Genomic DNA, 14214 nt, shown 5'->3' on the forward strand with positions numbered 1-14214 from the left:
CTGTAATCAGTAATTCAGTTCAGGAGCCAATAACCTACATGGTGAATGCCACGCATTGTGTCATCCTGAATGTGTTACAGGCATAGTTGTCCATATGCCCCTTTCAGCAAATAGTTTCTCCTCCCAGTGAAGCTGTACTTGCATGTCAAATTGTGTGTTAAAGGGCCTTTATCACCAATCAATCAATATTTTGGCAGTAAAAGCCTCATAAGGCTGTTAGCACACTATCTCCAATGGGAACAATCCTTTCTCACATGCTCCATTTAGCAGGAGATCATATTGCAATTTTCAGTGAACAATTTTAGTTTTCAAACTGGAATGGAACTTCTCAAGTGTCTGGGAGAAAAAAAAAAGGTATTTACCTTTATACTTATGTTTTTCAGTCTGTAAAAATTGAGGAGGAATTAAATGGCGAGGAGAACCTTTACTGGAGCCACAATTGGATTTCTAGTACAAGTTTCCCATGGAAAAAAATATTAATAGTTACTAGTACTTGAATAAAAACTTTTTTTCCTGTGGCATGTTGAATTTCTGTATCATATGCCTGTTAGTCAGTAGTGAGTAGTGAGTGGACCATAGGTCATGGCCTGGACCCTACTAGCCCTGAAACATCAAACAAACCCAGTGCTTCCACATCTGTCTGTAAGTATCTTTAATGAGTTACCCAGGTGGACCTTAGTGGTAAAAAAATGGACACAGCTGTAAAGGAAGCTTCAGGAGTCAGCTAGCCCAACATAGCTTACAGTTCTATACCAGAAGAAAGCATATAGATGCGTGCTTCTAGGAGCAACAATAATGTGCTGTAATCTGTCTTGCATTAGAAAGGTTACAATATGAGAGTTATCTGTGGGTCTAGCAGTGACTGTAGAGATAAACAGTATGTGAATGAATAATCCACAGGATGCTGCTTATTGACTTGCTTTAAAATCCAGAAATCTTGGGCAGCACCACAGATCTTCTGGCATTTCCAATTCTTTATTTTGTAACCGAGGAGAAGATACAATAGTTTTTCACTGCAGTTTTACTGTCAGACACCTGCCTTGAGTGTTTTTGTCAGGAAAGGGAAGAAAGCCATTTGGGTACAAAATGACAGACAGACTCAGAACTGTTGGCAGATGGATAAGCATTTCCTTGGGTGCTGTTGCTGGCTTTTGTTTGCCATCTCTTGAATTCCAGTGACAGTTTTGATACATTCCCTTGTAGTTATTCAAAGAACTTAAGAACATCCATACCAGGTCAGATCAAAGGTCAATGCTCTCCTGTATCATGTTTCCAAAAGTGATGGCCTGCCTAGCTCTAATGAAGGATAAAAGAATATACGTTTAGTAATACATCTCCTGAATACTCTTCTGGTCTTCAGCAACTTGTTCTTATGAAGTTCCTGGCTGATTAGCAGTGTCCACGTAACTAAAACTCTGATAGCATTTCTCCTCCATACCTTGTCCACTTCCCAGTAGAGTTCTTTAGGAGCACAGTAGCTACATACTCGGTGACTAGAAATTCCACAGCCAAAGTTTTTTTGGGTTGAAGAACCAGCTCCTGTTGCTTCTTTGAAATGCAAAACCTCTTAACTGATTTCCTATCTCACACTTGATGAGACATGGGAACAGTTAATTCCTATTTATCAGTTCCCCATGACCTTACAGACCCATATTCTCCCCCAGTTGCGTCTCTTCTAGACTGAAGGCTTCTTTTAAACAGAAGCCATTCCATAACAGTGATCAGCCTTCTCCTTAGGATGAGAAAGTGTACTCTTGAGTACAGTACTCAAGAATGCAGCTCATATGGATGTATAAAACGGTTGAATGATGATACTTTTGTTCTTTATTCCTTTCCATCCAAACAGTTCCAAATATTCTCTTCACTTATTAGCTTCTACCACACAAAACCTGGATGTGCTTGTGGAAGTCTCTATTCCTACCGCAATATCTCATCGCAAAGTAGTAATGGTGAAATCACTGACCATAACTTTATGAGTGAAGTAAGGATTGGGTTTGGCATGCACATGACTTTATACGTTCTCCTTTCTCAGATCATTCCTGATAGATGATAAGCATTAACTCTGCTACGAATCTAGTACACTTAAATAGTTTTTAACCTTTTTGTGTCTGAATGTTACAGCTGTCCCTTTACTCCTGTTCTTTACTGACCTCCTAATCTTTTGTAGTGCTTTGCTGGAGGTAAGGAAACTATGTGGACATGGGAGAGTTAACTATTATTGCTCTTGCAGGAAGGTTAAATGCATTACAATCCCTTCTGGAAAGCTGTTGGACTGATGCCTTTTAAGGCCTCAGATCTTATACGTGGGGGTTATTTTGGATGCTTTGAAATTGATTTTCAGATTTTAATGTGAGTTTTCTTTAACATAGAGCACTCCTCAAGACAGATAACCTCCCTTATCTTTTGTCTGTGCATTCTGTTCTGTTACTAAAATGTCCTTTTGACAAACTCTTTTCCACCCAATTTTCTTATGCACTTATGAGGTCAATATTCCTACGGCTAGATGTTCTCCATCCAGTTTTTTCTTGGATTCAGTATTCTAGTCCATATTCTGACCTCAGGTATATTAATGACATCCAAATTGGTATCAGCAGAAGTATTGATGTTAATATTTATTCAGGAGCTTTTTCATGGAACCTGAATTTTCTCTCCCACGTAAGTCGATCATCTCCTGTTGAATTATAGCTTAATAGCTTTGCAGAGTATGTCTTCTGTACCAGGTCCCATACCTACTATTTTCAGTTTTTAGCAGCCTCATTAAGACCATACTTTTCAGCACATTTGATATTGCTGACATTTAGAAAAATAAAAATAAAAGATCAAAGTTATTCAGTTCTGGAACTGAGCAATCTTTATTGTAAAATCTTAAGGTAGGAGGATTTGAAAACACTCAGAACACTGTTACATGCATCTAATGACTCTACATTATAAACTTTTACATTTATAAATTTAAATTTTGGATATTCTTTGTGAAGCTGAATTTGGAATACCAAAATTTATAGTCCTTCCTTTCCCATGGATTTTTCCCTCCATCTTATTTGTCTATTTTGCTGGTTAGGTAACAGTAAATCACCTTTGCCCTGTCCATAAGAACTGATGATCTTGGTAGAAATAGTATTTTTCAGGAGTTTTTTCTATGTTTTTGAAGTAGAAGAGGTAGAAAACAAAATTATCTATGAACAGCTAGACACTAAAATTATTCTTACTGATTTTTTTCCTTTTTTTTTTTTTTTTTTTTTTTTTTTTTTGCTGGAGACAAATGTTTTTTACAGAAAAAATATATAGAATGCCCTTTTACTTCCAGACAGGAATAAACAGTGGGTGATTAGAAACTTTACTACTTCATTTTATGAAGACCATCTGGAATATTTCTAACTGAGAAAGCCACACAATTGTACCTAAAACAGGTATAACAATCAGATGAACTGCATCTCCTGCTCACAACCCATCTGCCCATTTTCAGTTTTTTCTATATACTGGTTTTTTGTTTACTAGTATAACAAGAAAAGTCTTTAATTCTCATAGTTCTCCTTAGAATGAGCATACCAAGGGTCTTGTAAAATACTGTAGAACATATAGTCTGCACAATGCAAAAATATGGATCAAGAGATTCAAGAGGAAACCTAGTAATGTTCATCCTTTTTGCAAAAAAGATTTTTTTTATTAGTATCACATGAATATGAACAAATTTTTACAGTTTTACAATTCAGGATTTCTGTCTGGAACTAACAAAGTATTGAACAACGCTAATTGTTTTCAAAAGCTCAAAATAATAGTATTGCATTATCAAAATGTTTTTAAATATTTGCTGGTTATATTCCAGATCTATGTATTATACTATATGCCATCCTGAGGTAGAAAATAATAGTTACTGTTAATATTTTTATCATCACCAGTGTTACAAGTGGAGAGAAAGGAAATTGTTAGACAATTCAATTCAATGGGAACTTTTAATGGGTTCCAGAAATAGCAGATTTAGGTCAAACTTATTTCTAGACTGAATAAGTACTGTAAGCTAATGGTTCCTATTCTTACTTGTGAACACAGCAGCGGTTAGTTGCTATGAAGATAGGAATGACCCTTAAAGTTTGTTTCTTATCATTCCAGTCCCATTATAACACCAGGGGAAAACCCAGATGGTTTAATAGTAGAAAATAATAATGTCTAAAACAATAATAACTTTGGAGGAGAAGCACGCTTCCAAATGGTTTATTTTTCAGTTGTGCATGCTATCTGCACCAATGTCCAGATAGCCGTTTTCTGAAAACCATTTTTGAATATATAGCATTTTGCAATATAATATGCAGTTGTCAAATTTTGACAAAGAAATGCATTTTCTCGTATAAATTTGGTTTCAACAGAAAGACCTGAGCACCCAAATCCTTACAGCTTTTTACAACCTTATCAGTTAATTCTATGATCAGTAGTACCTCTTACTCTCTACAAGTCTTCCTTTTATCATATACATTCTTAATATATCAGAAGGGAGATTATGGCATACTTATTTAGATATCAGCTATCCAAAATTACTGAAGACTAAGAGTCATTTGGGAAACATCTTACCATTATATTTTAATTACATTTCTTTAAGGAAACTCCTAAAGTTTTCACTGCATCTGTGTGTTATATCAAGAAACCTTTCTCAAGCAAAGGAAGTTCCTTCTAATAAAGACTTATTTCTGTACAGAAGGAACATTGTCTTGGCCTACACTAGCTTAACTATGGTGGCAAGTGATTGGTTGGAAACAATTGAAAATAATTGTTTGAAAAGGCTCTGAAATGCATTGCTACCTCTTCCTGCATTGCCCTGCTCTGCAAAATGCAGTGTTCTTCCATCTCAATGTGGCAAACCTATGCTCACACCATTCACATTCCTTGTGAAAATGCACCGATCTTTTTCAACCATTCGTGTCCTGATTGAACAGACACAGCAGCCATTTTGAAAGGTTGCATAGCTGCTGAGCGCATTTTTAAAGGCCCAAGCGATATGCCTGTTTCTATGTGATCAACCCTTTAGGAAGAGTTCTATTCCTGGTCCAGTATAGGAAAATCCAGTATTAAAATGTAGTACTGGACAATCACAGCCCTTTGTTTACTTTTACTTTCTCTTTCCCATTTCTTCTCATAGGTGTAATAAGAACAGCTTTGCCAAATATGGACAGAGAAGTGAAAGAACAATATCAAGTTCTAATCCAAGCCAAGGACATGGGAGGACAGCTGGGAGGACTAGCCGGTACTACCACTGTAAACATTACTCTCACGGATGTCAATGACAACCCACCCAGATTTCCTAAGAGTATGTTGTATTCCAAATGAACTAATTTTCAACTAAGCATGACTGAAAGTGTTAATGTGAAAAATTCTTTAGATAAGGAATTGACACCCGGGAAGAAGAATAGTATATGGTGAAAAAAATTATAATATACTGCTGTTTTTTTTTTTAAATAATATAAATCTCTATTTGAAAGTATGAGTTTTGATTGTTTAAGAGGAAACATATCATCATTTCACAGGACCATCCTGAGCCTGAAAATGCATTTCATTTACATTTCAAAAATTCTTTGGGAAATACTAGTTTGTTAAGGGAAGGTGGATCATCCCCTTCAAATGACAAAAGGGTATAACCTGAGACTTCCAGGTACCAAAGATGGACCTGGCTCATGCTAAGCATTGTTATTATGATAATCAGAATGGATTTTTTCACACATCTTGGTTCAGAAGATTGTATCTGTCCCTGAAAACACTTACAGACTGAAAATGGTGATCATACGCTGACAATTCATAACATTTCATATCGTTAGTTTAAATGAGGCTTTTCAGAAGTATGCTAATTTAAAGTTTCATAGGCTGAGTATGATTAGCAAGATTGTCACTTACTGCGCTCCTTAAATTTACTGAAGTTTCGTATATTCTGTAGCTTTGAAATGCAGAAACTAATCAAGCATAAACCTTGACAACTATGCCATAACAATCAGCTGCTAAAAGTTGTTAGTAAGGCAAAATCATGTTAGAACGTTCATGTGAATTTGAAGATCATGGTAGCTTTTTACTTTGTATCTCTTTTCTTGCACGAGTTGTAATCCCATTTATCTATTATAAATGCTCCTTAGGTACCAAACCACACCAGAAAAAATCTGGGGTTTCCTCAGTATGAGAATATATTGCATTTTTGCAGATATGTAAAAATGACCAAGACAAAGATCCATCTGGCCCTGCCTTCTCTCTCTTACACTGACATCTAGAGGGTATGCATAAGAACAGGCCAAATAGTACTATAGAACATTTTCTCAGTTTTTAACAGTTTTTATGCCAGATGGTCGGTGTCTTTGTCTTTAACAACTGTCAATGAATTTTTCTCACAGCAAATTACCCTGTTGCTTTGAAATGTATGTAAAATTACAAAGTCCACATCATCCTATGTTAGTGAGGTACACAGATTAATCGTGTATCGCACAACAAACAGCTTTCTCCTTTGTTTTGAATCCATCCCTACATATCGACCTGCATGTCGGCCTCTTTAAAGAATCCAGAAAACATTGCAAAATACAACCATTTTCTAGGAGACTTCTGTTGAGTTTTTTTCAGTATGGGACATTCTCTGTGAGTCCATCAATCCTGCTCCTACTAGTTTGCCCTGTGCATGTCAGGCATATTCATCCTTAGCTCCCCCAAACACCATGGAAATCTCTGGGGAAAAAAATCAGTGTTATATTAGCACCTCCAAGCCTTCTTGTGCCACAACGGTTTAAAGCAAAATATTACACGTCATAATATTTCAGTTATTTTATCCCGCAGGCTCTTGGGCATCTAACAGCTAATCCCAATGATTTGTTACTGTTATGTCTGTTCATTCCACAACTGCTTCTATAGCTAATTTAACCTTCTCATGAGTCCTCCGTAAAGAAGGGTTCCAGCATAGAAAAATTCTCCAGCAATTCTGTGCTGATCACAAAGAAAAAAATATGTTGGTTTACATTTGTGATCTTATCTTCTCTAAGCACTTCTATATCTCAATTTTGGGTTGGCTTTACACAGTTCTCTCAGGCTTTTGGCTCCAGATGTCTTTAAAAGACAATTATTATCAGCTTGTTTGCCAGAGATTTATTCAAACTCATTTTTTGTCTTTATTGTGGTTTTATAGATAAAACAGATTTTATGGTTCTTTCTATTGTCCTCTCTGAGATAAAACTTCATTTTTTGACAGATGTCTTTTTGCTTTTATTAGCTATGTTGTTTACCCTTAAAAAACTTGCTTTTTAATGGGTGTTGTGCATTTTTGTCCCTAGACAGCACCCACAGTGATTTAACTCTTAGCTATCCCGTTCAGAATTTCTGTAAAAACATCCCTCAGTTTTATTTATTTCCACGTTTTTGAAAATTTATTTTTATTTAACTGAATACAATCATAATTTAATTTTGGTTCCTATTGCTTCTGCACAGATGCTGCGTTTAAACTCATTATGGCTGCTGTAAAATTTAGAAGAATTAAAGAACCTTTCCTAACTAGCTAGTGTTAATACTGTTCTCTTCCTTAAGTCTTATTTGACTTAGAACTTAATTTAAAAACCATCATTATTCCTCCACTGATAAGGTCTGCTTTGCCTTTCCTGTGCATCTTGCTCCTGCCTGCCTTTCTTTTTTTCCCCACAGATTTCGAACATGCCTATTATATTGATATTCTTGTTTAGCATCGGGCATTAAAGCTACCCATAATAGTTCCCATTTTAACCCTTGGCTTTATATTGTTGCTTTTTTATCCTTTTTACTGGACCGTAGTTTGATTCTGTATGATCTACCATTACTGCATTTCCTACTGGCCTACCATCACCTTTTGAGGCATTCTTCAGAATTCTGGTAACTACACTCTTTATCTGAGCTATATACTTTTTTGGGGGGATTGTGCATTTTTTTGAATTGAATTTTCCTGAAATTTTCAGCTAGAATCACAACAGTTGTAGAAAATTCTTCTAAACTTTCTGAAGCCTGTTTATCCTATGAACAAAATGAATTCTGCACCTTCTCTATGGGCACCCATGCTTTAGCAAGCACCACTACTTTCCAATAATGGGAATGCCTTCTCCTTACACCTTTTTTCAGCCAGGCATTGAAAGCTTTGCCTTTCCGTCTTTCCTTGTACATAGTAAGACAATTTCAGACTATGCTACTATGGATGTCCTTAACTTCAGCTTTTGCTTGCCAGCCTATATTTCACCCTTAGGATGTCTGTCCAGCTTTACCTTATTTTCTCAGTGCTCACATGGACCTCATTGCGTTGCCTGACATTCTGTCAAAACACTTGTGAGATGCTCCAGATCTGGAAGCAGATCATCCCAGAGGGTCTCTTTGAACCAACATTCCCACTGTCCTCATCTTCAATGCTTGTTAAACCACCCAGCACTGCAGCCTGCTCCTTCCTTTCAGCTGGAAACCCTGCTGCGGGAAGGGTACCACAGGTGCAAAAGGAAATAATGTAACTGCCTGGAAATTTAAAAACTCAATGCATTGGCAAGATCCTTGGGTCCAGTGCTCTTTCCCATGTCTGATTTTCAGTTGTATATTTTACTTTCTCTGCTCTTAGGGGCCTTAGTAATTTTCTATTTTATTGTATGCCTTCATCTGTTACGGTGCTACAAAAATACACAAGTCTCACATAACTTCAGACAGTTTTCATGACACAGAGAAATCATGGAATATATCATTCTCTTTGAAGATGATAGTCTTAAGGTCTCATTTAATGCATACACTGTAGTTATGACGTCTTTGCCCAATTGTTGCTATGAAGGAGTGAAAAACCCAAGAGACCAAGCTTGTCCTGTGCTTTGAATGTTAATAGGATTGAAAACCTTTTCTTTCTATTATATCAAATGTCATAGAAGCTGAATTATAGCAGTGACTCTCAGAAAAACAGAATAGAATAATATTGGGAGCTCATGTTGATATTGAAAATAATAAATATTTTGCATGGCTTACAAGCTAAAATGTCAGTGTGGGGACTCCAGTGTATTGGAACAAGACTGGTCAAGGCAGACAGTTACCTGAAACATCCTTTTTGTTTTGGGGTGAGGTGTGTGGATGTGTGTGTGTATAGGGGTGTGTGGTGTTACCTTACAGGGCAACATATTTATATTATTGTAAACTTAGGACTTCTGCTTAATCAAAATAGTAAAAGCAAAAATCCTGATCAATGGGGATTTACTTAGCCAGTCCTATTTGGTTAAGCAGTATGGGAGATGACATATAGTGTACCTGAAATTCACAGACACAAGGCTAATTACAGCTAAACAAATATGATTGATAGACAAAAAAGTTGAGCCTGGATTTTATTTCTGATATAGTAACTGCATTTTTCAGTTTTCCTCTTTGAAAACATTGCAATGATTCAGAGTAACTACCTACCAAGAAATGGAGGGTTTTTTTGGCTTGACTACCATATCTAAAAGTATACTTGTGCAGAATTTTAGTTTATGTGAAAAATAAGCCTTTAAAATTAGGTCCAGCTTGGTGCCAAGTTCAAGCCTGGCAAGACCTCAAGAACCGTCACTGCTGCTGGGAGTTGAGACCTCCAGTATCACATCACTGGTCAGCAAAGCCAGGAAGTCCAAGTGCAAACTGAAAAAGGGACTGAAGGTCATTGAACACTAACTACTGCAGGGTAAATATTTTTACATCACATAATCAGGACCACAGTTTCCCAAAGGGCTTACACCAAGGGTACCGTGCTATAGATTACCCTATCAAATCAGAAGATACTAATTATAACAAAATAAAGTCTAAATTTAATTTCTGAACCCAGGTAAGCTGAAAAAAAATATTTCACAGCAGAAGTGGGAGAATATACATTATTAATACTTGGAAGATGCTACATTTATAAATAATACATTACAAGCTTGCCACAAAAGTGTATTACTGAACACCTTCATCTCATAGAGGGTCCTTTAAGGAGACAGGCAGGTTCGGTTGGGATATCAGCATGCAGTGATGAAAACCACTGACTATCCTGCTGAACATGGAATTTTTTATTTAGAACCTGTGCTTTTGAAGATATTCAGTGGGGAACTCCCACCTTGCATGTCTCATAGTAATGAGGAGTGTAACAAGGGGAAACCTCTAAACATTATATATTTCTGTCAGAGTTGTATGACCTGCAAGGTATCTATTGGCCCACATTTCAGAAAGCTGAGACACTTCAGAAAACTGGTATTTTCTGTATAACTAGAAGGAAAAATAAATCTGAATGAATTTATTAGTAGGAATTTATTTTCAAAAGTGTTTTATATATGTCTTGCCCGACTCCATTAGTACACTGACTTTCTGCATTACTGTGCATGTTTCATTGTTAAAGTTAGAACATTTTCATAAATATTAAAATAAATGTTTCATACAAAAGTTTGATTCTTGCCAAAACCAGAAATAATAAGGTAAAGACTGAAAGGGGAAGTACTTTTCCTATCATAGCAATGATGTTCAAGCAATTAAATGAAAAGTTGGTGTAATACAAAACTATCTTTGAACAGAGAGGAGTGGATAAAAGCTGTTTATCTGTAGGCATGCATCCTGGTTCAGAGGGGAACTGATGGCCTTTCTGTCTCAGCTGCTCACATACACAATAGCTGGTTAAGTACAAAGACAGTTCAACATATCCTCCCTTGAAACTAATGGACTAAGCCTTAACTCATGAAGCATTAGACCAGTCTGAGCTAACTGCAAGGACAGCTGTGGCTTGTTTCCAACTCTTAAAATAAGCTTCAAGAAAGGATGGATGGGTTATATTTACTTCGGCATTTAAATGACAAAAAACGTATAATTAGTTGGTATAAATTACACTTTATGGAATAAAACCAATTAAGTGGAGTGGTTGATCCATATTTTGTAAGGTTATTGTGCTTCAGTTTTCCTGTCTTTCTTTTGTTCACTGATGGCAGAGTGGCTGCAAAAGCAATTTGGAGAAATAAACCCTTATATGCTGAGCAGTAAAGGCACATGTGAATCACTTCAGTCAAAGGAACTCTATGTCTTTTTATTTTAATGTGACATAAATATACTGTTAGAGGATAAAGCCCTGATATAGAAGAAGTACAATAGAATTATAAAAGTTATACCGTTTTTATTCTGATATTGGTAAATAAAAGACCATTCTCAAGTGTCTTTTGAAGTCAGAAATAAGTCTGGTTTATTTTTAAGGTGACACACCCTGATTTTACTTTTTTTATTCAAAAGAACTCTTTGGCTAAAGCTATGTTTTATCATATCATTTCCAACGCATAGGAGAAGTCTATATTTAGGGGAATGATTGAGAATTGTTTTTAATAAAAGAAAAATCAATTAAGGCTTGGACCCAATACTTGAATTCTGAAATTTGTCTGCTTCTGCGTGTCCTGTCTTTAAAAAAACCCAGGTCTCTCATGCTCAGAAACCATTACCTCAGAGTTGCTTTGAAACCGCATTTAGAAAGTTCAGATGGGTGTAGAGTCACACCTAGACATCACAAAGGCCTTTTTTTTTTTTGCTGTCATTGGTCTTTCCAGAAGCATCCTAGTGAAATCCTCAAGGTAGTTTGCATAAAAGAGCATGGCAAATTTCCAGGAATGCTAACATGCTTGGAAACAGAAATTAATCTTTCTGGCAATGACACTTTAAATAAGGCAAGGTTGAAGGATCATTCCTAGGACCTTGCATGTCATCTGCCTGTCCATACTGTAGAAGTTTTCAGTTGATTGGATTTGGCTTTCAAAAGTGGCCAGTACAATGCATTTTACATAATGCATTAAACCTTCCACTGGAAACAGCAGAGGAAGCAATAAACTTAAATGGAAGAGCGAACAAAACAGACAATTCAGAAACTGGAAAAAAAATGTCTTTCATCAATGCAATTTCAGGAAATTCAGTGCAAGAAAAAAAGAGCCTTTTTTTTTTTTCTCTTAGTTATATAACCTTTGCATGCTACTTGAATGATCTGTTATCTGGATGGTCTATTATATAGATCTATCGTCTATTTCACAATTATAATATTAGAAATAGAGTTGAGCATTATTACTTTTTAGACAGCATCTTTTTTCAGTGATTATTTATTGGTTCATAGCATATTTTAATAGGTTACTTTAAAGTACTGAGATCTGTAGAAATATTTTGAAAGAAAAGACCACCGACTGCTGAACTTAGAATGGCCTGTCTATAAATACTTATGAATACACTCTCTGTAGATAGAAAATTCTTATGTTTATTTATTTATATATTCTGGGAAGCTTAGTACATTACAGAAATTGCAAACGCACAATTTAGCATAGGGTTTACTATATAAAAGCAGGTCAATTTTGTTCACTTGGTAAACTAATGTGACTGATTTGATTCATGAGGCTTTGAACCAGTCATGCTCAGATTTTATTGCAAAATTGGGTTCATATGCAAAGTGCAAGTAAAAGGTCTTCTGGTCCATGTGAGATAAAAATAAAAATCTTTTAACACACTGCTTTGGATGAGTGGCCTATGAGAGAAGTTCCTCAGATAACGGTATCTGCTTTTAAAGATTTCGGAAGTATATAATGCAGATCCCACCCAGTAGTAAATCAGGCATTTAGAGAAAAGGATTGTGTGATTACAAAATTATTGTCTTCACTAGTCTAAAAGATTAAAACAAAAAAGTTTCGATTAAAAAAAAATGAGGAAGATTTATTCCCTCCCTACTTACTTGGGATTAAGGTTCAGAGCTCCGATATGTCTAATTAAATATTTTAACAAGTCTGCCCAGCTTTCTGGGAGGTTATTCTACCTAGTGCAGTTTAGATAGGGAAATATGGCTTCTCTTGTTTCTGCTGTTAAAAGTTGTGCTTTGTATATAGCACTTGCATCTTCATTGGCTCTTGGAATGAAAATGACTGCATCTTTCATTGATTAAAGAATTTTCCTGGCAGACAAGAGGCACTAATTCAGTTCCGGCAACTAAGTACTTATTTCATACCAAATGGGAGATATTTACACAGGACAGGTGGACAGATTCATAGCAGACAAGCCTGCAGGCTGTGATTAGGAGGGACACCATGTCAGAGCTTGCTTTCAGTCATAAAGGGAAGAAGGTTACATCCTAGTCTTATACACTTTTTAGTTTTTCTAACTACTGTGCCGTATGACATAAAGGGGAAAAAAAAGCACCAGCCTGGTTTTGTAAACCAAGCTTAAATCTTTTAACATCAGAAAATCTTCAGTGAGTCTAATTCCATTTACCTGTGAGTTTTGGGTAAACTAAAACTTTATTTTTTAATTGAACTTATATTTTAACCAACCATTTCAAGGAGTTATGGAAGACAGGAACACAAACACTCCAGAAACAGGTCCATGCAATTGTAAACCAATCATGAATCCAGCAGCCATGAAGAGCTCATTATAATTCTGGATTTTAATACCAGTAAGTCACTTAACTACAGCTTTAACAACAGCAATACAATAGTCAAATCAGTAAGGGAAGAAATACTAACAGACCAGCATTTGCACAGTGCTCTTACAGGAATTAGAGGATGAGTTAGGGTAACCTCTTTAATCCAGGTTCCTTCCAAGTCTCCACACCTCTGTACTGTCTGCATCTCTCACCCTCCTCTGGCTTTCTATTTCCCCCTCACCCTGTCTACCTTTACATTTAACATGCACTCTTGTCTCCTTTCTCCTGAAAGAGACACAAATTTATCCCTGATCTCATTTTCATCTTATAACTACAGTGCAGCCATCTCCTCCTGCTCCCCAGGTGTTCGAGTTTTATTCTCTGCCATAATACTGCTAAACCAACACCATCCTTTGCTGGGTCACTTTCAGCTCTGAGTCTGCTGACATTTTGCTGTAATGAGATTATGAGTCTTCACCATCCCAGATAAGCTCTTTATAGTTCCATCTTGTTTGGTTTGGCCACTGCACTATCATACAGCTCAGTGACCCTTGCCTGCTGTTTCTATTCAACCCACCTAGATTAGCTACATATTTGACAGTTATTCATAAAAAAAACCTCAGTTCTTTTTTTTTTTTTTTTTTCCCTACATCTCCACTTAACCAGTGTAGTTATAAACATTTTTACATAGACTAAAAGAAGGTATAAAACGGCTCATTATATTTTCCTTTGAAGACTTAAAGAATGACATGAGAGTGTCAGGGAAAGTCCCTGGACATTTCGGTCATCAGTATTGTTAGCCTGAGCACAGGCACTGGGCACAGTTTTGACCAACACCAAGTAAA

The 14214-nt window shown here is 36.2% G+C and overlaps 1 protein-coding gene across 4 annotated transcripts in view; it reads left to right on the forward strand.

The window, feature by feature from the left end:
- Positions 1 to 14214, forward strand: part of CDH12 (cadherin 12) — a 321664-nt gene that overhangs the window by 230668 nt on the left and 76782 nt on the right. For all 4 annotated transcript variants that reach the window (XM_080377768.1, XM_080377769.1, XM_080377767.1 and 1 more), the window contains one exon: positions 5129 to 5296. In XM_080377768.1, coding sequence (XP_080233894.1) covers positions 5129 to 5296 — 168 coding nt within the window. The remainder of the gene's footprint in view (positions 1 to 5128; positions 5297 to 14214) is intronic.

This window comes from Falco punctatus (assembly GCF_963210335.1).
Source record: "Falco punctatus genome assembly, chromosome: 3".
NCBI classification, from domain to species: Eukaryota; Metazoa; Chordata; class Aves; order Falconiformes; family Falconidae; genus Falco; species Falco punctatus.